Source organism: Alligator sinensis, unplaced genomic scaffold (genome assembly GCF_000455745.1).
Source record: "Alligator sinensis unplaced genomic scaffold, ASM45574v1 scaffold153_1, whole genome shotgun sequence".
Classification (NCBI taxonomy): domain Eukaryota; kingdom Metazoa; phylum Chordata; order Crocodylia; family Alligatoridae; genus Alligator; species Alligator sinensis.
In genome coordinates, this window is record NW_005842099.1 from 1,759,690 (window position 1) to 1,787,685 (window position 27,996).

At 40.1% G+C, this 27,996-nt stretch overlaps 1 protein-coding gene across 9 annotated transcripts in view; it reads right to left on the minus strand.

The window, feature by feature from the left end:
* The window catches only part of UTRN (utrophin), a 580,332-nt gene that overhangs the window by 427,810 nt on the left and 124,526 nt on the right, over positions 1-27,996 (minus strand). For 8 of the 9 annotated variants that reach the window (XM_025204844.1, XM_025204843.1, XM_025204842.1 and 5 more), the window contains exons 5-16: positions 22,692-22,784; positions 20,566-20,738; positions 18,466-18,581; positions 17,254-17,414; positions 14,137-14,340; positions 12,834-13,015; positions 11,656-11,809; positions 9,651-9,770; positions 8,491-8,592; positions 3,135-3,242; positions 1,663-1,842; positions 399-568 (exon numbers count right to left, since the gene is read on the minus strand). In XM_025204844.1, coding sequence (XP_025060629.1) covers positions 399-568; positions 1,663-1,842; positions 3,135-3,242; positions 8,491-8,592; positions 9,651-9,770; positions 11,656-11,809; positions 12,834-13,015; positions 14,137-14,340; positions 17,254-17,414; positions 18,466-18,581; positions 20,566-20,738; positions 22,692-22,784 — 1,763 coding nt within the window. The remainder of the gene's footprint in view (positions 1-398; positions 569-1,662; positions 1,843-3,134; positions 3,243-8,490; positions 8,593-9,650; positions 9,771-11,655; positions 11,810-12,833; positions 13,016-14,136; positions 14,341-17,253; positions 17,415-18,465; positions 18,582-20,565; positions 20,739-22,691; positions 22,785-27,996) is intronic. The other variant, XM_006024237.3, reaches the window with a different exon arrangement.

The following is a 27,996-nucleotide window of genomic DNA, read 5'->3' on the forward strand; positions in this document are numbered from 1 at the left end:
CACAAACATCCACACAACACACAGTTGATCAGCCTCACAACTTAAACCAGAAGTCAGGTCTACAAAAAAACACATCTGTGAGAAAGGACAGATCATTTGATTTTTGACCAAGGAAAGGATTAATAGTTATTTATTACTTCCAAAAGATTTATTCACCACTTAAACCTTGGCAAAGTTGCAGGTTGTGCTTAAGCAGGGATTCAGTGCAAAATGCACCCTATTATCACATGGGGATCAACACAAAACGACAAAAAATTTCAGCTAAATCAGGGCCTGAATAACTGCAATACAAATAACAAATGCCTCTTTTTTATCAAGACTTTTTCCTAAGTCTTTTATTCTGAAATGAAATTGAAAAAGTTACATGGTGAGTAAAAACGCCGACAACATGTTCTTACTTTTTCTTTGTTTCAATGTCCGGAGGGATTTGTCTTTTCTTTGGTGGGGGAGGTGGTGGCAATTCTTGTTTGGACCGTTTTACTGTCACCTGCTCCTTTACAGATACCATTTCCATAACAGTCTTGTGTGAAACTTGGGAGAACCCTACAGTTCCCACAGCCCGAGTCACCTACACAAAACGATGAGTAAAAAAATGTTACTGTTTTATAATATAAACTCTATGTTAAATTTAAATTAATCCATTGCCTTGATATGGCAGTAATAAATCCAGTCGATACTAGCAATCATCATAACCAGCTTTCATACAGCGTTTTCATCAAAAGTCGTCAAATATTATTATTTCTGCAGAATACTCAGCAAAGAATAAACTTATTCAACAACACTCATGATAGATTTTTATTCAATAGTTACAAATAAGATTCTTTAAGGTTTAAGTATAATTTAAAAATGTATTAGTGTTCCAGAACATTTTTTTCATAAGTAAAGCTTCAATTATGCAAAGTCTGACACAAAAGGGACCCGATCCAAAAGCCACTAAAGCCACGGGGATTCCTTCTACAGACTCGAATGGGGTTTGAATCAAGTCACCTGGGAGTGCAGGTAAAAGTTAAGCTTAAGTCTTTGGGGAAAATGAAGTCCTAAGAGTTAGCCTACTCAGAGCTCCTTAGTGAAACAAAATTCTCACCAAGGTCAGTAAGAGATCACCTGAGTAAGAAATGCCAACTAGAACCCAGAACAGTAAGAGACATACTAAACATTTCACCCTTGCTATTATTCTTGTGTGTCAAAATAAAAGTTGATGCTCAATCCAGTGGGGTAAATCTGTTTTACACAGAGAAAAAAAATCAAAATGGGCTAAGCTAAAAACTTTGGTATGACTAGACATTAACTCCGGCTTGTAAAGGAACCACACATCAGCCAGTTTCAGCAGTCTTACAATGTTTAGAAAGTCACATAAACAAAAACACAGTATGCAACTTCTAGCAAAGCATTTTGCCCACCAGTAAAAGCGAAGATATCAATACAGCCTGCCCATGTTTTTTACTCTGAGTAAAAACAGAAGAGCAGTGTCTGTGGAGTTAACTACTTGGCAGTCTGAAAACCAAGGAAATCCTCAGAGTATATACCAGGAATAAAACTGGCCAGGAGTCTAAGCACCTGAACCCTTTTTCCCTAAGCTGCTAGCAAACATTCCCCAGGATTTTGTGCATATAAGCACACACATCTGAAAAACTGAAAGACAATGTGTTACTGTTTGGGTACCTGGTTAGAGAAGTCCTCAAGCTTCTGAACTAAGCTGTCCCACCTCTGAGTTAGTTCCTCCAGATCACAGTCAATTTTATTTGAAGCCCTTTCGTTCCCAAGGAGCTGTGCCACATCTTGACCAATCTCGCTCAACTGGTCTAGCACTTGACGCTTCATTCCCATATCCTCCTTCAAAATCTGACATTGAAAAAACAGTTAATTGGCCGTATGAATTTTCAGATCACATGCTAATTTGCTGTTTTGTTTTTAAAATCCATGGGCAAATTTATCACATGATCTATGGATGCTACAAGTTTGAAAGCACCATGTTTTACCATGCTACAAGAGACATAAAAATGCATGAGAATAAGTCCACAAACATAGTATTATACTGGATAATCAGTAATGCTATTTTACCAGTATTACTAAAATGCTAGCTTATAGTTAAGTGCTAAATATGCTGACAATCTTCAAAAAAACAAAAACTTTGTTAATCATACAAGGCACCCATCCTGTAATGCAAGAATGGAGTTTGACTTTTATAGTGGGGTTTTTTGGAACAGAAAGAGAAGGAAGTAAAGCCACAAATCCCAGAAAATTCCCTTTAAATGGCGCTATGCTAGGAGAGTTTAAGAGGGCAAAGGCCACCTAAATTCTCACCCCTTTCACTCCAGCTTAAAAAAGCAGTCCATAGAATGAGAGTTCCCCAAAATACTTCAAATGATCAAAAGAGATGTCATTTTTCAAGGAAAAAAATAGAAAAACAAACCTCAGTGAAACATTTAGACAAACACCGAGCAAAGAATACACGGCCTAATTTTTACAGATGCTAAGCATTCACAGGTGAAATCAGACCAACTGCGATCTTTACTTATTTTTTTTTTAAATAGACAAAAAGCTAAAATTACTGACTGATTTTCAATGTTTGGGAAGTTTTGGAAATGAAAAAGATCTTTTATCAAACAATGTTCTACAAAGGAGACAGAAAAAGATGCTTATTTAGAAATTCAATGGAAGTTCCTAGAGTTGCTAAAAAAGAATACTTTCTTAACTCCAAGCTAGAAAGTCTGGGAAACTTTTTTGAATATTGAAAGAGAGTGCAACTTCTATAAGCTAACAGTTGAAAAAAAAATTTAGAAGGAATTTGAAATCTAAAAGCAGAGATGGATGAAAGATAGTAAGTTTTATAACATACAGAGTTCTGAGGAAAAAAGAGGGGTGTGCAACATTAAGCAAGTTGCATACAGAGGAAGAAATACAGATGCCTGACAGACTATGTAATATATAGAGCTGCTGGCAGATAGAACAGAAGAAAAGGACACAAGACTCCTCCGTGGATACTGACCTGCGTTAAAGGAGCACTGTTGATGGAAGATAGATATTTGTCTCTATATACACGCGAGAGGACTGGATGCATCTTAAATAAGGTTCTATTATTTAACAAATCAAGTTTTAAAAAATGACAAAGAGACCGGGGTAGCAATACTCACTGCCAGTTTCCGAACATTTGCGCTCAGCTCTGTTTGATCTCTAAAATTGCTTGTTTGGACTTTACTTAAAGCTGCTTCTTTTTCAGTTAGCCAAACTTTCAACAGGCACTAAAGGGAAGAAAGGAAACAACATGGGACTAGCTTCAAAGAACTTCAGCATAATAAATCACCACAACTGAGGGCAAATCCATTCTTTCAGATGTTAGCTCAAAATGGCACTGCAACCCTTACATGTACCAAATTTCAGTTGACATTAATAGGAATACTTACTATGTATATTGGGATAATACTGGACTGGATTAGAAACCTGTGAAATAATTTCCAGTCATTTTTTTCCCCTGAAAAATACATTCAGGTCAGCTTCAATGCTTCAGGAACTCATGCCAAGTTTGGCCCAATGTTTCAGTTGGAAAAAGAGCCTAAAATTTCTCTAGAAGTCTGACAGTTTGGTTTCAGCGTTTTCAAAATGAAGTATTTAAATTTTTGCTTTACAACCTGACTTTATTTTAATGAGTATTTTCATAATTGGAAAAATAAAACTTTTAGTTTCACTCCTAGCCTTTTTCCCCCCACTTCTCATCACTGATTCAGGACTACAGTTTCCAAACAGTGTGCTTTCAGAACATGTGCAGGTAATGGTATGTATCTCTTCTAGCCTTGGCAGCTAATAGGTCAGACTTGCAGCTCACATTTATCGAAAATGCCATTAAATCATTACCATTACCAGTTTGTCTATTCCTAAGTCAACTATGACAATTTTAGCAGGCAACACCTCACACACCACTGGAGATAGAAACCCATACTGTTTAAAAAAGCTGAAAAATCCTACTTTTGAGTAGTACAAATCAGGAATTTCCTTAACATTTTTCACATTGTGGGCCATGTGTTTATAGTAAAACTGTCATGTGTCTCCTTTTATCGAAATTGTCCAGACCACTGCCTTTCCTCTTAGGGACCACATACTATCCCTGTGGCAACTACAGCAGTGGACTTGAAAGAAAAAGTGATATTATGAAGTGTGTAAAATATTACAATCTTCTTTCAATGAACCTTAACAGCAGGAACCAAAAAAACAAAAAGCCAAAAAAAAAACAAAAAAGAAAACAAAAGTAAACTACCAAGGCCCTAATTCTCCAGACCCCAGTAGTCAATTAACTCTCCAGGGACCCCAGGGTAACCACTGGGATATATCTGCTTTTGCAGACAAAACTTGCAGTTCAGAGATGCTACATTTTAAAATGACCACCGGATTCAGTCCTGACACTGGCCCAGGACTGACTATAGCAACACATAAATCAAACAGTAACATACTTTTTAGGGGTGTGAGAAGCGGGCTGTATTCGATTTGGATTCAGCACAATTCGGGGGACAGTGATTTGATTTGCTGATTCGGATCACTGTCCCAATTCTATTCAGCCGAATCTGAATCTGAAGATTCAATTCTGATTCGGAGAATCAGCTATTCGGCCATAGACACAGCTTTAAATGTTTTTTCTACATACCTCGAGGTACCAGGCGCGGCTCATGAATGCTTAGATGGTAGGGTAGATGGAGCATCCCACAGGAGCGCGGGGGGGCACCCTGTGTGTTTAGCAGTGGACCCCTCACACACTCCCATGGGATGCTCCATCTGCCCCAGCATCTCAGTGTTCACAAGCCACCTGGTACCTTGAGATATGTAGAAAAAACATATAAAGCTGTATCTATGGCCGAATATCTCTCCGATTCGATTCGGATCTCCTAATTAGATTTGGATTCGGAGATTTGGCTGCCAAATCGGGCTGAATCTCCTCCAAATCGAATCAGCGACCAAAGCTTTGCACAGCACTAGTACTTTTCACTTCCAGTATAAACTGGATACGTAAATGTATAGACAGCAAAATGTAAGTGATGGAAATTCCAGGCCTGACTTAAAGCTATACCACCACATACGCATTAGAAAATCAAGCTAATGTTCCAACCAGCGCATTTTGTACTGAATAGATAAGTTAAAAAGCCCTTCAATTAATCTCTGCTAACTTGGCCATCAGAGATAACCCTCTTTATGAAACTGAAACATAATTATTATAGTGCTAAGAAATATCTGGCACTGAATGAGGAATTTGTTTCCTGAGTGGTAAGAATGATGATGACTTGGTAGTCTGATTTCCAAAGATGCTTTAGGCAGCCACAAAAGGCTAATGAATCTCTGTACTCATCCTTCCATTTCATTGGTGAAATAGGAAAATGACAGCAGCTGAATGCTTTAAAATATTTCTTTTGTTATGCAAATATTCTGAGAGCATTTTAAATTGGTTGTAAACACAGTATATCCAGTTATCTTGGAGTTCCTAGCTGACCAGGGTTGCTTATGTGAGCTTGGCAATAGCAAATGTATGATTCAAATCTGAGTGAGTGAGCAAGTGAGTGTATTTACTCAGATCATCAAAACACAAACAATACTTTGAGCTACTTAGTTCCTACAATAAAATGACAAGTAAAAAACTAACATTTCCATCACTATTATCTTCTTTTTACATAGGAAAAGACCTCACAAAAAATCTTTTGTCTTTCAGTCACACACATTATGTACATATTTATTATGAGCCAGACACCTATCTTCATTAGCTAGATAATCTGTCCTCATTTCCTGGTTAAAGATGGGTCCTAACTAAGCGTATAAACCACCATAAAATTGTGGGATATATAATTTTACATGAAAATGAGTTTGCATGAAAATACGTATTTACAAATAAGTGGCATTTGATAGACTGCTCTCTAAAATGTGTTACAACTTCAGGGTAGAGTCACGCTAACTTCTGGGGCCACATCCAGCTGTGTGGTATGTGGCAACACAAACATGTCTGCGGTGCCACATACCGCACAGTCAAATGTTCTCCGTGCTGCAAGAGAGCATTGCCTGTGCATGCACTGCTTGCTTCCCCCCGCCATGGGTTTTTTGGGATATCCAGAGGTCAAAAAACCAAAAAACAACCCCCCCCCCCCCCCCCAAAAAAAACCCGCAGGAAAAAAAAAGCAGAGCAGAGCACACATGGGCAGCGCACACCACTCAAAAACACAGCCGAGCTGCCCGGAGCCATGTTGCAGCTGCTGGCCAAGCTCTGCACAGCAGAACTGCTGCTGCTACATCTCCAGGAGGCCCCAAGGACCCCAGGTAAGCCTACTGGCCACAGCCTCCCCTACCCCACCCAGGGTAACTTGCTGTACACCAAAGCATGCATGGCATGGGCATTCCCCAGGGACAAGTAGTGGCAGCGCAAGGTGCATCACCACTACTTGTCCCCAGGAAACCAAACATCCACTTTGTGTGGATGCTGCCTGGGTGACAAGCACACTTGTCAATGTTGGCAGCATTTACAGCACACTTGGGAAACCTTCTAGAACTATCAGGCCACCAATTACTTAGGAATTCACTTGCTTTATTGTCATGGTCAATAAGCAACAACTTCGACTTCACTCCCTTCTTCACTGGCCTTAAAAAAATTTTAAATGTTTTGCTATTTTAGAGATGTATGGACAGATTCAAAATAAATCTATTGCAAATTCTTGAACTGCCTCAACATAATATAAATGTACATTGTTAGCTAATGACAGCCTAATGACAGTAGAATCTTACACGGGTTATATAGCTCAAATATTGATCATAAAAGATGAGATGCTTGTTATTGTGTTTTGATACCCCTATTTCTATATTATATTCAAGGAATGCACAGGAGTTTTATTATGAACAAAGGAGTAAGGATTATTCAATTTAACAATCTAAAAACAATGAAATAGACTGTCAAAATTTAAAACCAAATAAAGGATTTTTTTTTTAAATACAACTAGTAAAAAACACAACACAAAATGTTACTAACTGTGGCAGGGCACTGTTGGTGCCTGCCACTTTAAGGGCCGAGTCAAGCAGCCAGCAGGTGCTTGATTGCGTGGCCATTTCAGAACCATGGCTGCCTATATAAACAGAGCAGTTTGCTGCTGGTAGTCATGCAGGAAACATCGCCTGGGTGAGCTGCTGTATGAGAACATCTGCAGGTAGGAGCAGAAGGCTCTTGGTCCTGGGCATGACCTAAAACTGCACCCTGCCACGAGTGGGTGGCCTGGTGGGGCTCCCAGTGGCACAGGAGCCTCCAGGAAAATACCAGATTAGTTACCACCCCAGTGGAAGGTGGGTTGGTGCACCTCAATAACCCCTAGCCCCCATATCACTGTGGATAGCAGATAGGGCCAGGCACGGCTACGGCCACCTGGTCCACCACCAGGGAGGGAAGCCCCATAGCCCCAGTGATGGGGCGGAGGTGGAGCCCCAGCGAGGGGGGAACCAGAGAACTGGGAGCCCGGTGTGTGCGTGAGTCTGTATAGAGTTGCCCTGGGAGGGGCCAGGGCAAGTTTGGCCCCAGATGGGTAACTGACTGGCCACTACCCTGGTGTGAGTCATGGGAAAGGCCCAAAAGATGGTATGTCTGCGAACCAAGGTGTGCCCTAGATAAAGCCTATAGCGGAAGGGGCCCACTCTGAGACGGAGCAAGGCGGTATAATTTGTCGATGTGTGAAAGAGACCCTGTGAGAGGGAGTGGAGCGTGAGAGGCCCTAGTGAGAGCAGGGCGGTATGAATGCATGTGCATCCGAGGCCTGACAATGAGGGCTAAACTTGGTCCAGCCATAGTCCAGGAGTATTGTGTCATCTGGATGCCATCTGCAAGGTTTGGGCTATGGTGTAGGGGAGGAACGGAGCTGCAGGTAGCACCCCCTGGCATTGGGGCAAGACTGGGCAGCCTCCTGCCTAATTAGTATCAATTAAAATCCATTACAATCCAGTGCTTCAGGACTTACTTCTTGAAAGTAGTTAGTCACTACAAATTATCTCCCATTAGAAAAAGCAAAAACAAAACAGATCAAAGAGATTCACCTCTTGGCAAGGTTGCCACATAGCCCAAGTTCTCCTTTGTTGCAGGGAGAATAACGGAGCCAGCCCTGCACTATTTCACTGGGCTCCAGTCCAGTCTAATCCTCTCCACTTGAGAAGAAATTCCACTTTTCTCCCAAAGGAACCCCGACCTATCAAGGCTTGCTGAAAATCAGTGGTTCTTCAGGTTTCTCTGTCACAGAGCATAGCTTTTTGCTCAGTTCTTCAGTTGCTTAATAGTCCTTAGGTACCAGATATAAAATCTCAGAATCCTTTTTTACTGGATTGAATTTAGATCTTCTGGTCCTCACACAACACGTATTATTTCTATGTAGATATATGCAAGTCCCAGACAAAAGTGATTTAATTCAGTTTATTTGTCAAATTATTTGTTATGAATAAATGAGTAGTTACAATTATGCATGTGATTCTAAGTTTTGCACAGTTACTAACCTGCTCTTCCAAGAGTTCCTGCCATAGTAGTTTAATCTCTCGCAGCTTGTTCCAACGTTCTTCAGTCCAACGGCAAACTGCTGTCCAGCGCTCACCAAGTCTCTAGAACAGGAAGACATTTATAAACAGTTAAAAGCCCACTAGGAACCTTACAAAAAGCAAGATATTCAAATCATAAATTACTTTCTCTAAATTATAATGCCACTTTCTAAAATATTATTATCCAAACCTAAAATTGCCGCTCTTGCTTTACATAAAGCATAAGGATGGGACTCAGTTTTGGCCCCTTTTCCTCCAAGAGTAAGTAAAACAAATTTCTCTTCAACCAGAGAAAACTTACATATGTCACTCAGTCATTGCTTAAGTCGCACCCTTAAATATCTCCCATTTTATGCCAAGGTAGAATCTACTTATTTTAGGTCATTTGAAAAATACCATAGTAATTATTTTGAAAATATATACCACAGTAACTACTTTAAAATACTTTTACATCACATTTAACATCTCAATTAAAACTATTTATACAAAAGGCTTGATAAAAGCCCACTACATAAGTCCACTACGTTTGAATAGTTCCACAAATGAAACTGCCAACAGTATACATTTTGCAAAAGGTGCATGTCACTTGATTTGCACTGACTGTTATGAATTATCATCTGTAAAAGGGCTTGGGCTCCTAACTGCTTTACATACATTTATACATTTTACTCGTGGTAATTTTAATAAATTCTTTATGTTGATATTGTTATTGATATTGCTAGTGTTATGTTGATGTGCAATCTTTCATAAATAACAGATTTAAAAATTAGTTTACAAAATACAAATGGGTCTATTTTTTAAACTGATGGGTGTCATGTCTGTACTCAGCAGATGATAAATTCATTCTGTGTTCCTAGGTTTGCCAGCCAAGTTCTTCAGAAAAAATATCTTTCTGCACTTGGATTTAATATTTTACATTAAATACATGAAACATGCTATCAAACCACAGGTGTCAAAACACACAGACAAATTACAAGAGGAGAAAACAATATGAATTAGGTTGATTAACAATTAGGTGATATTTATTTAGAACAGCTTCAAAATTAAATTATTGTAACTATTGTACTGAGATAGCAAACAACCTACCATTGCATATACCAGAAAGCATACAATACATTTACCTGCAATTGTTCCTCCAGGACAGCTGTGGTACTCTCACCACTATTTTCATCAACGATCACCACCATGTGGGTTAGTGAGTTTACTTTAACTTGTTCTGCCTCAAGGTCATTCTGCAGCTCCTAGAAACAAAATCAATGGTTACAGACATTGAACAGTTGGGGGAATCAGCCTTTCTAACCAAAGTAATATAAACAATTGTGTGGCAAAGTGCTTAAGATTCAACATTAAACAATAATTTACCAACAAGAGTCATTTCAAAATTTAAACAAATAGAACTATATGATCCTGGAGAGTTCAATGGACCTAAAATCTATGTTCAAATATTTAAAAATATGAGCAGGTATTTTATAGCTTATCAAAATCTGCAATATTTGTTGTTTTGTTAGCCTTCATTAAAAAAACTCTATTGGCATACCAAAGTATAAAAAATGATGCCTGAAAATTCATATTTAGTCCATTAACCCATTGTCTTTCTGAACCTATAATTTTATATATACGCTTAGAGCTTTTATAAAAATATTCTACTATAGATAAAGTATCAAATTTTGGAGGCCAACAGCAGACTAAATTAGCAAACACTCTTGCCTTTTAATAGGTTATGAGGGAACAATAATGACAACTAACCGTATGCGTTAAATGACACGGTATATTATGTTCAGAGATCATTCCCAAGAGACTACACAGCAATTACAAAAAACAGAGAGCCCTGTTAGCTAGCACTAGCTTACAGTTATTGTAACTACAAATTGTAAGATTGTAAATGCAACTATAATCCCCACCATTTAAAATTTACACGATTAATGTGAGCAGCTATTCAAACAGAGCTAACCTTCTGAAATCCCCATAGATATCCAGTCAGAAAGGTACTGCACACTACTCATCTTGGGCAGACTCAAATTCTTCTCAGTTTTACTGCTAATACCAGCTACACTGTTAGTTTCAGTGCTGATATTATCTGTCATTGTACTGCTGTCCATATCAGATCATCACGGTGCTCTCCCCTACCTTGAGGGTCTTTAACACGAGACTGGACAAACACCTAGCTGGGGGCATCTGACCCCAGCCCTCTTTCATGCCCTGGGCAAGGGGTCAGACTCGATGATCTACTGAGATCCCTTCCGATCTCCAAAACTCTATAAATAAATCTCTAAATCATAAAATGTAAAACCAAGTTGCTTCCATAAGCAGTGGGGATTATTCAGACAACCCCTGAATAAGATAAAAGGTTACAAAACAACACTTCAAGTACCTCCGCAACATAAACGCCTGCAGTTTTACATTTTCAATGGCACCTTTAATCCCACAGAATCCTAAATCATTTTCAATAATTATATGCATGAAGGTCAAATGAAATGCCGGCACTTGGCAAAAGGAAGGGAAGAAGCCACCACAAGGCAAGAGCAGGACATGGAAAGTCTGGTCAATTATCCAGGGCAAAACCTACCCTTTTAGTACCATTTTAACCTTCATGGCCTTTAAGATACATCCATAATGGCAAAGAAGTTCACAAGCTGTGCCACCACCAGATGAATGTTCTTCTCAATACTGATCAAAGCGATCAAAGCTGGAAGAGCAATGAGCATCTAAAAGCCCTCTTGCCGCTATAAGCACCTACAGGTCAGCAGGCCAGGCTCAGCTCCAGAAAGCAGGTTTCAGGCCCGTCTCTACCTTGCAAGCCTTCTGCCAAGAGAACTGCTACTGGCACACAGCCACCACCACAGAGAAGCTGCTGTGCATGTGCAGACTTCACAGCTACTGCCAAAGCCACTACCAGTAGAGGTGCTATGACTCAACTAACAAAGTGCTTTCTAATGAATTTGATTTCCCTTCTCCTTGTCACTATCCACTTTCACATAAAAGCCATCACAAAATACTTCCTCAGTGGACTGAGGTCTAAACCCTGCCTCAAAAAAGAAGATCCTGAAGTTGCTGCCGCAGCTGAGTATTTTTGTTATTAGACCTTATGTTTTCCCCCTCATGATGTACAATACAGAAAGGCTTTACTTTATGTTCTTCCATCTGCTTTTGAAGCAACTCTAAAACTTCGGCGGAGGGCTCAGACTCCATCTTTTGAATGCGTTCTTCTGTGACAGTCAACCAGTCAGCCAACTGCTGCAATTGCTTCTTCTGCAGTTCCATCAATACATCGTGCAGGCTGCTCATGGGAGGAAAGAAAACAAAAGCAGACTGATTCCCAAAGGGCTTTGCCAAGGAAAGAATAAAAGATCTAGTTATGAATAAAGAAGGAATATGCCTGGCCATGAGCCCCTTAAGTATTTCTAGATAAACACTGCAGCATTTAATTCTAAACTAAAATATATACATAAGTGTCTTTGTTGACTCTTCTACTGCAAATACAAATTCCTCTAGCCATTTATTAAAGTTTGTTTTTTGCATTACAAATTCCCTCCTGAAAAAGATATCACCAAGAGCTGCTATGAAATCCTGTTTCTCCCTTACCATGCAGTTCAAATTGTAATAAAGCACAAAGAAAAATATCCTACAAACAGTCATCAAAATAAAGCCAAGCACATTTCTCATCACATCGATTAAAGGTTTAACATTTAAAACTTAAATTGATTTAAAAAATTAAGATTTGTGCAAGTACTATATACCAGCAGTGAATAACATATTACAATTTCATAAAATAGAGATTTCTTTTTTAATCTTACCAAGAAATTTTATGAAAATGGGCATTTTCTAGATGGCACAAACTGGGCAGATTTAATATCGCAAAAAAAATTATTCAGAAAATAAAGCAAGATACAACACAACTGCCCATCTGATAACTATGGGCACCTATATACATGCATCGAGGCTGCTCCAACGCACTGTAATTACAGCATGTTGGAGCAGATGTGATTAATTGAGTCTCCTGGAGCATAGTAATTACTATGCTCCAGCAGACTCCAGTGTCACATGTATCAAAGTCTCCATGGTGGCGACAAGGGTACTTTAGCTAAGGCTCATTTGATGAGCTTTAGTTAGAGCACCCCCACTGCCATTTTTCACTGTGGGGACACTGATACATGTGATGATCTGGGCACTTAAAATTAGAGCAGCTCTCAGAGCCACTCTAATTAAAGCGCCTCCCTCCCCCACTTTCCCTGGAGCACATGTATAAACACCCTACGTAGTCCCATGAACTATTTTTCAAGTAGTATTTGAAGGGTGTGGCTTACCAGGACTGCCTGTCCATGCTCTCCACTCTGAGAGACTCCCACCGAGAGTTAAGCAGAGCCATCTGTTCCTGGATTTCATTCTCCTCTTCTTCAGATAGATTGCCCTGGGCTATTAACTGGTTCCCAGCCTGCAGAACACTACCCACACTGCTCTGGTGTGCAGTCAGCTCCATCATAAAAGCCTGGAAAAGGTACAACCAGTCTCATCATCATGACTGATGAGCTATCATCTGGAATTTATGACTGTCTAAGTCTTAATAAACTGATAATGTTTAAACCACTATGGTGCAAAATAAGCTGCCATCATCAGATTCACAAACACCAGCAGATCCATTTCTTTCTACGTGAGAAAACTTACCAAGAACTAAAAGAATGTTTCAGTAAAACAAGGAGATAATTGAGGAATTAAAACAGACCTAGCCTCAGAAAAATGGCTGCTGTTCAGAAGGCAACCTTTAAATATACACACTGAGAACTTTTACTAGAAATAGATCAGTAGGAAAAAAAACATTTAAACAAAATCCAAAGTCCACTCCACAGAAGCAAATATATATTTTAACACTGAAAATATAATTTTTATTTTAGTTAATAAAAAAGTAGAAAGTCTACATAGGGCCTACTCCCCAATCGATATAAAATCACCATTGCTCATTGGATCTACCCCATAACCCATTGCAAAGTCTATAAAATCCCCATCACACACCCTGATAAAGAATGAGCACATGCTGCATGCTGAAGTGAATATTCTAACAATCAGTTACTCCATTGTTTAAAAAAAGAATAAAGGGCACAATTTAGTACACAACCATGCACAACTCAAGGTCATAAGTCTTAATAATGCAATACAACCATTATCAGTGGTAGTCTTGGTCACAATTTGGACTTTCAGAATGGCAGGAAATATGGACACTTTGCAATAGGATTTTGTTCGGATTCAAAACATGTTTTCCTCATAAGTTTACAAATACAGGTGCTGCCCCAGACTCATGAACCTGGGAGTGCACTCCCAGGATTTCTAGGTTCCTGGCTCCACAGAAGACATCTGGAAGCCCTGAGAGCCTCCAAGGTCAGGACTTAAATGCTCCCTGTGGAGACCCCAGAGCCTAGAACTAAGAAGCCCCAAAATGGCCAGATTCCCAAACCAACTGCCTCCCTAGGGTCCACAAACTAAGCAGGGATTTCGACTTTCCAAGGTTCCTGGCCTCAAAGCTACTCTGCCCTAATGCCAGGGCCATGACAAGCAGTACATATTTTTAGCAAGAACGACAAATCAAACAGAAGAACTGCCAGCAAAGAAACTTACTTCATGAGTACCAAACTGTTCCTTGACCTCCTCAACATCATCAGTTATGTCCTCCTGCTCATGAAATGTGTCTTCAGCTGAAAGCAACCATGTAAGGACCTCTTCCAGAGCTATTTGGTAGCTATCCAAGTCCATATCTACCTCGGTCACAGTGCTAGGGGTTTCCACTCTAGAATCGCCATGCTCATCCTCTGGCATTACATTCTACACAGGAAAAAAAAAGAAAGTGACATCTCAGAAATACCAAGAAGAGTTCTCTGGTTTTAAAATTGGCAACATGTATTGTCAGAGATCCCTGGCTCTATTTAAATGATGTGACAAATGTCCAATATGCCAACTTCTAAAGTATTACAAACTGATAACTGGTTATTTCGTAGCATAGACCAGGGGTGCTCAACCTCTGACCTGCAGGCGAAATACAGCCTGCAGGATTCCCCACGGGTCAGGAAATTTGGTGGCAGGGGAGCAGTGGCAATTAATACTACCACCCCTCTCCACTGCCAAATTCCCAAGATCCACACGGTGGGTTGGAGCTGGGTCATGATCTTCCCCCCTACCTAGCCACATTGGGGCCAAGCCATACCCCCTACCCCCTGCACAGCTGGTTTGGAGCCAACCCATACCGCTTCTCCTCCTTAACTCCCATGGGTTTGGACCATGCCCCCTTCCCTCCACCTAGCCAGGGGGGCTGGGCCATTCCCCTTTTCCCCTGTAGGGTCAGACCCCCCCCCCGCCCCAAGGGTTGGACTGCACCTCCTGACTGGCAAGGTTGGGGCCAAGCCATGCCTTTTTCTTCCCAAAAGGCTATGCCATGTCCCTTTCCCCTGTGTGGCTGGTTCAGGGCTGGACTACACCCTCTTCTTCCCTGAGGGCTAAGCCACATACCTCCACCCCTGGGACTGGACTGGGGCTGGGTCAGTGTCCCTCTCCTCCTTGCAGGGCCCGGCTGGGGACAGGCCAAGCCCCTTTCCCCCTTACAGCTGGATCATGGATGGGCTATCCCCCGGTCCTCTCTGCACAGCAAGATGGGGCCCACCATGCCTGCCCCAGGCACCAGATTGGGTCCACCAGTCAGATGCAGCCTGCAGAGGGACCGGGCACTGCCTGTCCAGCCCAACAGATAAAAAGGTTGAGCACCACTGGACTAACACACTTCTGTAGATTGTAAGGCCATTAGGAACCTTGGAAGTTCATTGGGTTCAGCTCCCTGCACCAAGCTTGTGTTCAACCTTTTGCCCATGCAGGCCAGAAGAGAGTGACACGGGGCCTGACTACAAGCCAGATCGGCCCTGGGGCCTGGTACTAGCCCCTTCCTGCCCCGCATGCTGGGACTGGATTCTGGGGGCCCAGCACCACTCCCCACACACAGTGATCGAGTCCGAGGGGTCTGGTACCACCCCCGCCCAGCTCTCTCACCTTGGGATTGGGTCCCAGGGGTTTGACACCACCCCCTTCTGCTCCCACTGTGTTGGAACTGTGTCCAGGGGAGCCATCAGTACCCCTGCCTGCCCCCTGCACTCCAGGATTGGGCCCCAGGGTAGGGGGCAGCATCACCCCCTCCCAGGCCCCAACACCAGGATTGGGCCCTGCCCAGTTTTGAGCACTAGGATCAGGTGCCAGATCCAGTGCACAAGACCCAGAGATCTGGCAACAGGGGAGCAGTGCAACCGCTCCCCCGCCAACGAATTTTTAGACCCATGGGGAGCCCCACTGGCCAGCTGACGTGGCACCATTGGCTGGATCTGGCCCACAAGCCAGAGGTTGAGTATCCCTGAACTAGAAGAATAAACTGTCATATTCAACTGTTTCAAGGGGAAAAGTAATAACAGAAAACAGGGTCTAGAGGACATCTTGAGTAAGAAAAGCGTCCTTAGTTGCCTTTATAAGGAACACTTAGAGGCACTGGCATAAGTGCCTCTATCTTGTATAAATCCTCCATTATATAAAAGTTGAAACAAACTTTGGGTAACCCTTGTAGACAGACCGGCTTGCAAAGCCAGATTCCATGTTTTTGCTGACGTAAACAAGAAAGTACCAACTTAAGGGTTTGACTATAGACACGCAAACAAAGCGAAACCTATTACCATAAGAAATAGCACTCATTGTCAAGAGTCCAAACCAAATTGGTAACATCAGGGGCCATCCTAATTAAACAGTTGTTAAGTATTTTATCATAAATTCTACACTTAGCTTAGGAGAGGATCTTCATGACCAACCCCTTTCATTAACATATACCCAATCAGGTTGTAGCTGGATGTATGTCATTAATAACTGCATATATATGATTGTAAAGTTGGGGGAAGTTGGGAATCATGGACCTGAGCTGTTGGAACAATTGAAGAAGAGCTCAGAGTTCCTGGGATCCAGCCTACATGCATCCTCCTAGTCATTAATATGTTTCTGCATTTCCATTGCCCAGTCTGAATTCTAGTTAAACTTATGTTTAGCTTTCCAATAACGTGATTCTCTTGAGAAGAGACAGATGTGCTCTCTCTCTTTATCCAGAAACAACAAAGAAAACTCCCCCAATTTGGGGATGGAGGGCTTCCCTTCAGTCTTCATTAAACAAAACTCACTGACGTATCAAAAAAAAAAAAAAAATCTAAACATTTGAAAGAAAGGAAACAGCAATGTCTTGTCATTGAACAGTAACAATTTAGAAAATTGACTGCATCTACTGAAGTTATATCACCAGAATCGGGCTTTGTATCTCTTTCTGGTCTGATGTCTGACAGCCTAGTGGTATAGCCACTTGAAAAGGGGAGGACCAAAGAAAGAAGACAGCCTAAATATGGAATTCTATATATGCTCTTAGTCCACTTTTTCCAACCCATCAATGTATGAGAAAGAGGGACAGGAGCAGGACACAAAACACCTAGCTTTCCAATTTGCATAATTATTTTTCCCTTCCCACTTCCTGTAGGGAAGTTAATGCTAGAGTGAAAACGGAAGACAGAACCAGGAAGAGGGCTGTAAAGGTGTGATTTTAGTAATTGCCCACAGATTCTGCCCAGGGTAGAAGGGTTATCTGTACATTGCAGAAAGAACTAGGGAACTTGAAGTCTGATTTAAAATTATAGCCAACAGCCTTCCACACTCGTATGGATATAAACATACCTGCTGTATATTAAATTCTCCTTCACATTCCTGTTTGTATCTCCTTGGAAGAGTCTCTACCTCTCGAATATCTTCCATAGTGACTTGTTTAGGAAGGACCTCAAACAAAGAGGTCAAATACATGATGATCGATTTTTTATCAGGAAGCTGTACAGCTATGTCTAAGATAGAAAATTTTAAATTGGGAGGAGGGAGAAAAAAAATAATCAAACAAGACTGCTTTTCTAGACTATCTCCTAAAAAGCTTCTGTTAATTCTCTCCATTGACATAAAAATAAAATCAGTGTCTCTTTTAATATAAACAATTTGTATTAAGGTAGAATATGAAGTCTATTTTGTATGTGCATACTTATTCTAACAGAGTAATCATACGTGAGAACAAGAGCACGGTAGTTAATCAGGCATAGCTATTCAGGATCAATTCCTTATCCCTATATGGACAATCCCTTAAGGAGCTCAAAGGGAAAAGTGGAGCAGCTATCCTGAGTTACATCCTTGTATGTCCAAGCATTTAAAATAAACTCCATCCCTGTAGCTGTGTTATAGCACAGGATATTTGCAGATCACATAAGAAAAGGTTTCTGTTGTGATATGCTGATCAGTACAATTGAGTGGATGAAAATTCCAGCACATACTTCAAAACTCCTTTTCAAGAAGGTAGTATAAACACCAGTTAAGTTTGGGAAGCACTATATAAAATGTACCTATGGGAGACTGAAGTTCCAACAGGAGATTTTAAAAGGAATCATGGAAACTTAGTGGCTAGACATATAATAGAGCAGGGGTCAGCAATCTACATCCCAAGGGCCAGATCCAAAGAGGTCCCAACCAGGGGCAGAAGAGCAGAGAGGGGAAGAATCAATGGCACAAAGCTGCGCTGTGTCACCCATTCCCTTCAGAGTGTCCCACTTTGCTGTGAAGCCTGCTGCTACACCGAGTCTGTGCTTGCCTCACACTCAGGAATCTGCAACAAGGGTGAGTGCCTGCAACTGGGGGGGAGCTGAGACTTCCAGCCCAGAACCACAGCTGGGTTGCACGCTCTGGCACATGTCCTGGCAAAAGGCTGTCAACTGCTGTAGCATGGGAGCCTTTAAAGTACTGATATATACAATAGTGAGTGAAAGGGACAGGCTAACTATTAAATGTTACCTGTTTCTAAACACTTAGCTCAAAAGTTAAATTTTAAATCAAGTGCAAAGAAGCATGCAGTACCTTCAGGATCTAACAGTTTTTCTATTCCCAGGTGTTTTTTGGCTATGCTGAATGCATGTTCCAGTCGTTCAACTGGAGACATCTTGGTAACTCTATCCCAACTGAAGAGTTCAGGTCTGAAAGTGTAGAAATAAAAAAAATATATATATATTTTTTTTTAATAAAAGAAAAATCAAATGAGGGGAAAAGATAAATTCCACATGTATCAGTGAATGCTACAATGTATTTACTAATTACAGATAAAACCCAGAATTGTAAGATTAGCAATATATTTGCAAGTTAATACAAAGAAAATTCTTAACAGATTCAAATCACTTTCTTTACAAATGCCACAGTTGCCCCATCCACTGCTACATAATGAAGTGTACAAGTACGATAGAATTCAACTGCATTAATTGTAGCAACCATTAGCTTAAAAAGCTTTTCTTTTTTTTCTTTTTTTAAGAATTCGTATTACTCAAAGGTATATTTTTTAGCATTACTGCTTAATATGTATTTTGCATAACAAAATAAAAACAAGTCAGTTTTACTTCTGTTTCTAGTCAATATACCACACCCACATTTTATGTTCCAAGATTTGAACAGTGTTTCAGTGGTTGAGCTGCAAAGACTAAAAGGAAATCAAGAAATGTTGTTTTAATTGTACTAACTGGAATGGAATCAGAGGTGAGGAACAAAATTATTAAGAAGCTAAAAGGAATGGGGAAAAGTTTAATGTTCTAACAGCTAATAAAACCCATTGAATGAAAGTATCAACATTTTGATAATGGCCCAAAATATTTAAAGAATTTAAATGAAAGTATTAGAAATGACTTTAAAATGGTTCTGTTAAGTGAAATGAGATTAAGTGATGAAAAATATTGAAATGATATATTAGAAAAATCAACAGCACCCAGTAGGAATCTGAGAAGCTGTGATTACTGCTCCTGATCAACTATAAATTGCACACAAATTTGTTAGCTCCATCTCCTCAGCATCCTTTCACAATCTTTATATTCATTGTTTGTCTTTCAAGCCAGGTATACATTACAACATATTACATACTTATAATCAACATAGTTATACAAGTGTAGACACAATGTATTTCAATACAGTTTAAGTCATTTGGGAAGGTAGTTTAACTACACCAAGTTAAAAAACAAACAAAAGAAACTCCTATGCTGGTGTAAGGTGCATTTTATGCCTTTGTGGTATAGAGCAGGTTACATTTTAAGCTCCCTGACGGTGCTATATGTCTGGAAAGCACTTAGCACTGACCAGCTGACTATTCAGGCTTCCCAAATGCTAACTGTTAAAATAATAAATTATAATCTGGAATAGTCCACCTGTAAAAAAAAAAAAAAAAAAAAAAAAAAAAAAAAAAAAATCACTTGACACAGAAAATTATCCTGGACTGACCAAACCTGAAATCTCCTATGAATAAACATATTTCTTCAAATAGGCAAGTATGAATAACTCCATCAAAAATGCCTCCAAAAACACAAAGAGTAGGTGCTCACTGCCCTGCGAAGTTTCAAGAGAATGAGAATAGAATGAGGCAAGGAAATAAACCATCAGCTCACTATGACATACAAAGTATTATTTTATCCTTTGATCTCCTGTTCACTAATAAGAGTGCTATTGTGAGAATAAAACATTTTATTTTAAATGACAAGCATTCAAAACTGAAAGTGTTTCATTTGTTTCAAAGCTATTCTTTTTCTACACACTGAAGAAATGCTGCAAATAATGAGCAGTATTAGAAACTTTCTTCCAAGTGTTTTCATTTTGGAGGACATGAATAAGGTGGCCATACAGCCAACAAAACTTTGTTGAGGCCCATTCCAGCTTATGTTCTGTCTAATGATTGTCAAGTGGGATTTAAAACCATTTCAAGATTATTTTTTTGTTTTTTTGGTGGGGGTGGAAGTTACACTATAGACTTGGCTTAGACCCCCGAAAGTAGATCTGCACTGGCAAATTTCCCTCCATTGTTATTGTTACCATGAGAAAAACAATGAATCATTTATACAGACTAGAAGCTGTTGAATGCTCCAGGATGAAAAGGCCGAAAGCTGCTTGTTTGTATAGCTCAATGATGTCCTAACAACTTTCACTTACTTGTGTCTGTGGATCACAGCATTAAAGGCAAGTCCATCTGTCCAGCTCGTAGTAAAGTTGAGAACATTGACCTGACTGTAAGGCCTTGTGGACTGTCGAACCCAGCTCAACAGGATTTTCTCACTGTTTGTCTGCTGCAAGTCTGACATGATGTCCTTCATGACATCCTTCACCTGAAAAAAGAAAATAAATAGCTGTTGTCATTTAAAGAAATATCAACTGCTTGATTTTGTTCCCGCTTAGGCAGCAAGTAATTGCACAAATTAGTAAGAGTCCAAAATACTGTTGTGGACAATAAAACTGGTCAAGTTATGGCCTATACCTGCTGAAGGTGAACTTCAGATTGTGGAGATGTTCAAGCCCTCTTTGCCTCATCCTGATTATGAGCTACTGAGACAGCAGAAATGAACCTGAGTAAAAATGAAATGGTGTGCGTCTCATCTAAGATAGAAGAGTCTCCTCAGTGCTGCCTATAGTTGTCAGCTAGCATGGCATGCATAGGGCTCTGCCCCCTTCTTCCCTTTAGCTCCAGCATCAAACATTTTTCCTTATGCTTACAGGAAAGCCAATCAAGATTGTGCTATGTCATATTGAATGAAATAGTTTAAATGTTTGTAATAGTTGCCCATTAGCCAGTTTAGGAAGAAGACAAGATTCATCTTCTTATCTAGGCCATTGTTTTGGTCTACGTGTGGAAGGTCCTAGCTTTGCTCAAAGTCTTAACTCTTGAATTTTATCTTTAGAGGTCTTTAACAAAGTTAACCTAAAAATGACCCTTAAGCAAATATCTCACATTCCGAGAAATCAAACCCTAGGAGCCTTTTAAAAAATTGGAAAGAAAAGGTCACTTGCAGTGGTATGGAAATTCCTCAAAGTAATTAAAATGATCAACAAAAGAAACTGATTACCAAGCAAAAGAATCTGTTAAGTAAGATCCGAGCCCAAATTTGGGAGTAGTGACAGGTTTGGGAAGGAGGGGCCCAAGACGGCAACTCACTCAATAAAAACTGTAACCTACTGTCCCAATTTGGAGGTAACCTCACTTGCAGAACAAGGAAGAATCGCAAGTGTAGGCCGGATCAGACTGATCACCTGAACCACCCTCTCCATGAACACGAATCTCTTAGTTCACGCTGAAGCCGCGGAGCACCCGAAAGGGACTGAAGGAAGGGGACTTAGTCCTATCAGTATTGAGGCCAGCCCACTGAATCGTATTGCTGAGGCGAGCCCATTGAACTGTACTACTGAGGCCAACCCATTAAATTGTACTACTGAGGAATGAAAGCATATCTAGATGTTTGGCTTCTCAGAATTCTAGGATTGTAAGTATATTATGAAAAATAATAGTATTGATTCAAATTTAACTTTTAGTTGTAATTGTTTTAAAGAAGTACATTCGGAGCATTGTTTCTGATATATGTAGTTATTGTGTTCTTAATGTTTGTGGTATTTCTTAAAGCTAAGCAGTGTTATATGTGTAGCAAAGAATTTTAAAATAAAATTGTGTTGTTTGAACTAAGTGTGTAATCATTGTGAAATCATGCAAGTAACTAAAAATTTCCCCAGCCAGTGCATCAAACGAATCAGTAAGTTGTGTGGGATTTTCTCTATTCCATAACCCACTAGAGACATGCTAAGAGAATTTTCTTGAGTTCTGTATCAAGCCCAAGCTGCAGCCAAAGCCTCCAATTCTCCTTCTCTCGTGGTAGTGTAAGGAAGGAGATAACTCCACTGAAGTCAGTGAAGGTACCTTGGTGGAAGATTAGAATTCAAGGCCCAGGTACAGCCTGAGACTCAAGTCCATTAAAACACCTGCAAATTAGAAATCTGGGAAATGAACAAAAGTAAAATGGATTGGTCTTGATTTGAAATGTTTCTATGCAATATGAGCACTACATGCTGATCTGACTGACTGATCGTAACTGCACCCATTATCATAAAATATACTGTGTGATTCAGCCAATAAAAGGGGACAGAAATTAAACTCTGAATTACTTTTATTTATAAACCAAAAATAAAAGCCATGTTTTCCATGCTAGAGAACAAAGAAAGGCTTGCAAGAATCTCAAGAGATCATACACAGTTCCTGGAAAAAAGAACTTACTGCGAAAAAAAACCTGCCTCACCTGCCAGTGCAAGATAATGCTCCAGAGTAATCCAAGTGTCAGTTTGTGATTTCCATCCACAATGTCAGTTCCTCCTATATTCACCAACTCCACCTGGAGATGTTAAATCAATGTTATGTTAAACTCCATTTATCAACGATTCAGGCTTCCTCCCATTTTTATAGCTAACCAACCAGTCCCTAAAAAGTGGTCTGACTCTTACTCCTTTAGTAAAAATAAACAATCAGAGATTTCTGCAGAGAAAAGCCCAGGCAAATTTGTTCTGAAGGCAACTGAAAACAAAACAGGATATGCTGTGTAGCAAAGGTTCAATCCTGCCCTCCAGCATAAAGAGATGCATTGGCAAGTAAGTTACAAAGTCATGATGATACACAGGTTAACTGAACATGAAACACACAACTGGTGGGCATGTTAAGCAGAACTGATGTTTTACAAGATAAGAAGAAATAGTCTAGTTCCTAAATACTACCAGGAAATATAGAAGCATGAAAATGGCATAATCATTATAAATAAGTAATTAAAAAGCTCTGGAAGGGAGAAGGAGTTATCTTTTATTGAACTAACTGCACGGTTGGAATACAGTTGGACAAGCTTCCAAATGCAAACTGTTCTTCATCAGGTCACATCAGTAACACAACCCTCCTACCTCCCCACAAAAAACAAAACAAAACAAAACAACTCTGTCTCTTTCAGATGGACCCAGGCATCTTCATAAGACACGTTTCTGTGTGCGGTAGCTGTGCATCCAATAGAAAATGGGATTCAGTATGGGTATCATTTTCACTAATGAAGAAGTTGAATTAAGTGCTCAAAACAGCAAAATATGCGTACAGGCATATTATTATCTTAGTGGAGGAAGGGGAAGAAGATGACAGTTGCTGGTAGGTTTTGTTTTTTTTGTGTATGTGTTCATTTTAATGTCCTCATTCATTTAAGGATTTCTTTGCTTTTTGCTTGAAATGCCGCTTCTTCTGCTGCCTCATTATTTAGGGAAGCTTTAGAGGGGGGAGGAAACATTTCTTCATTTCTGCTATGCACTATGAAACAAAAGTTTCCAAAAACAACTGCACTTCTGCTCCCCTTTTAGTACAAAACTAATAAAGAATAACAAATACATTGATATCCATAAACTGGGCTTTGGAGTCGCATCAGACCTAGATCAGATGAACCACTGTTTTTCTAAGGAAATCAAATAAACCAAGGAAGAGAGCAAACCACCACAGATCAAAAAGCACAATTAAAAGAAAAATCTGCTTAGGCATTATAAGTTAAATCAGTCCATTATCTATATTTATTGATGGCTTAACAAGAAATCAGAAAGGGTTGATTTGAGGTACAGAAGGCAAAGCATATGGACTGAAATATTTCCCATATTCACTGGATCTGGCCCATGGAGCTGGAGGGCTTTGTCTGTGCCAGTGTGTCAGTGCCAGGCAACTTCCAGCTGTGCCTGCACCACTGGTGCTTCTCCCTGCCCTCTCAGCTCAGGTCCAATGAGAACCAGGTGGTTTTGGCAGCATGTCATAGCAGCAGGGGACTTTGCCTGCATCTGTACCAGGGCCACTCACATGGGAGCTGTGTCCGCACCACTGCCACTTCCCCCAGCCCTTCCACTCGGTTACTGCAGCACAGACAAAGCTTCCAGTCCATGGGGAGCCGTGTCTAGGCTGCTGTTGCTCCCCTCCCCAGCTATGACAGGTGCAGCTTCCAGCCACTTGGAAGCTATGCTGAGGCTCTGCAGCTTCCAGGCATGTCCATGCTGCAGCTGGGAGCAGAGGGCTAGGAGAAGGGTGGCGGCATGGGTACAGCTCCCACATGCCTGGCCCTGGCACAAGGAAAGCCCCTCCTGCTTCTGATGTGCTCCCAAAACCACCCAGCCCACCACTTGCAAAAAACTGGTGACCACTGACCAAGAGTATTCTAATGAAATAATTATATTGCGAACATGAATGGAGGAAGAAGGATCCAAAGACCACAAAACAGAAATTGTATCTATACCCACCCTAAATCCTATATCCAACCTGCCATGAACCTTGTATGGTTTCTTGAGTTTGCCTGATTGATACAGCATGTATAGTCTCCACATACACGTAATGTCAAGCTGGATTTAGCCTTATCATCCTTATGTTATATGCATTGTGGCATTTGATTTAGCACATATTTCTTCTATGCTATAATAGGGCCAGAATTGCACTATTTGATAATGACTTTTAAGTGATAAACTGAGTTTCTTTGGCACCTACGAGAAGCTGAGATCCTAAATGGCTGAAGTAATTCTTAGAATTAACATCTGACAGAAGCATCAGAAAGAGGCCCTTCCAGACAATGAGTCATTTTGATTTTATAAGGAGAAACCTTAACATGTGCAACATCTCTGAACAAGAAGAACATTTCTAACTATGGAGGAAATTAAGCAAAAAAACAGCATCTTAGGGATTTTGAATTACTATTCTCCATTTCTGAAAAGAAGCACATACTCTCTTCATCTTAATTAAATCAAGAAAACTTTTAGTCTGGTAAACATGACTCTGAGGGGCAGGGGTTTCCAAGAAGTTACATGTAGCATGTGGGCTCCCCAAAAACCCAAGAATATGTAAATGGCCAGATAAAAAACTATTACACCTTGTCTCTAGTCTTCCTGGGTACTAGGAAGGCTGCTGGCCCTCAGCCAGGGACTGAGTAAAGCAAGCTGATGGGAAATGCAGGAGCTGCTTTCCAACTTAGTGAACTGACTAGGAACTGCATCCTTAGATTTAAGGTACAGGGTAAGAACAGGCTATTGTTCTGATATTTCCTTTTGTTTATCCTTATATCTCTATCTCAGCATACAGTTACTGATTTCTTATCTTTGTTCTTAGCTGTTTGGGTTTTTTTTTTAATAAATCTTTTTGTTATCTTTTTAATCCACTTAATTCTCAATGATAACCACAATTGCAGAGCATTTGACAATATTGGTAAGCCTCTTCTAAGAATGGAAAGATCCATCTTTTCTGAGTGTATGAATGGACAAGCATACAATAATTCTTCTAGTTGGGAAAATTCCCTCTGCTAATAACTGGCAAGGCCAAGGTGCCATGGGCCAAGGAACTGATAACTTGTGTATCTCAGCTGGCTCTCAATGGTCAGAGACAGACAGCAGGGAGGGGTTCAAGGCAGAAGGGCAACCCTAAAGGTACAAAAGCACTCCAGGAGTATGTCTCAAAGGCACATCCACCTATATCCAAGGCTGAGGCATGCCACACAACTCAAAAACTGCATTCCAAAATCATACCGTCTTCATCTAGGGTTTTTATTAAAATAAATTATTTTGCTTGCATAAGTGGACACTGAAAAAAATTAAGTCCTTATACTCACACCTGGTCCTAAGATTTTTTTTTAAGTGCTTATTACAAATCTTTCAGAAGTTATCCATGTTTTATGGCCCCTAAACTCCCAGATAATAGAAAAGAAATCGCATTCAAATGGCACATCTTCATACTTTATCTTAATAAACACTGTCTAATATTGCTGAACATCAAGTGTAAATGATGTGCAGGACCTTCACCGGTCTCCAGCTAGCTAAAACTACCTGTACATTTCCAAGACAATAGATCATGACAGCCCAAGGAAGAACCAATAAATCACTCAATAATTTAATTCAATCGATTCAATTTCATAAAATAAAATAAGTTTTAGGCTAGAAAGACTCATATCTTTCAATAAAGTAATCAATGTTTACAGTGGGTAGGACCAGAAAAATAATCCTTCCTTACTTTAAGTCACTTCCTAGAAACATGATTTTAGCCCATCAGTGCAAAAAGGAGGGAAAGTACTCCATATTACATAGCAGTTTCACCACATCATTTAATCATTATGGAAACCATCTGCATGGTGCAAAGAATGCCCTGGAGGGAAACATACTTGAATGGACTGCTAACCCCAAATTATTTCAGGGGCATGTCCAAAACAACAGTTTTGATTATATGCTTATCGTAAAGCTGTTCTAGGGGACAAGGGAAGAGGCAAAGTGTAGGAAATAAATCATTGTTTACTATAAGTGGATTTCACTATTATGCAGAAAATCATCAAACATTGCAGAAAATTATTCTTTTTCTTAATTCTGCAACATATATTTTGATCAAGTGTTGCAGATTTAGAGGTTTGAGATGCTCCAAAGGACTTTGGATAGGTCTTTCTCCAATCCACAGAAAAACTCCTAAAGTGGGTTTCAGATCAGGCCCATGAGGAACATACAGATTCAAAATGTAATTTGCTTAACAATTTCTGCATACATGGTACATTTTCTTTTGACAAAATGAACTATTTATCCATCTAGACACCATGGTATAGAAGCCAATTACTTGCAAACTGAAACCATGACTACAGATTGGTCTGCCAAGTTGTAAATTTTTACAGCAAATGCTCTCACATTATGATCTCATATTTTGTTGTGTGTGCTGCACTCTAGATGCAGTCACAGGGCAGACCAGACCACCAAACAAGCAGCAAAGCTTCCACAGGGGAAGAAGGACCCCAGCTTCCTGGTTGCTGAATCCTTTTAGTCAAGCAGACTAGTTGTGGGTGAGGGTGTTTCTTTACAATAACCTGTTTTGCATCCTTATATTATTCTTTCCCTTTTGGCACAATTGCTGTACCACTGTCTGTTTCATTAAGTAACTTTTTAAGATTGTCCCCATTCCTTATATTGTGGAGTGGGCTGTAAACTGTGCCTTTTGTTGTAAACTTGTGACTTTAATATGCTGCTATGAAATGCCTATGAACAGCCTTGTTTTGCCTGCTAGTGGATCAATTGTTTAAAGGTCTGCTAGAGCAGCCCTTATTCACTATTTTATTTTCACGTGTTTGATATCTTTATGTGTTGAATTTTATTGAGGTGATTTCATTTATGTATGCTCAGACTATTATCTTATCCCTGCCGGGTTACACCTGCTAACATATTGTTTATCTGTGTTTTGCTGTTGCTTGTTCCCTTACCTGCTGCCTGGAGGGCCTGCTGAGGGTAGGGGCTGTACACTAACCAGGAGACCGCTGACAAGGTCAAGGCCTATGCTGATAAAGAGCCTTCATTGGCCATATCCAGTTGTTATTGCCAGTGTATACGTTTTAATAAGGTTCACTGTCTCTGTAGATGTACATCTGTAAATAGTTCATAGATGTATGTACATGTTCGGTAAGATTTATTGACACTGCACTGTAAATTAAATCTGTAAATCTGGGTGTCCATCATCTCTGCTCTGCTCCGTAGGGGAGGGAGGTGAGCTGACCTAAGCTAGGCAGTCAAGCTCCCACAGCACCCTCATTCCTG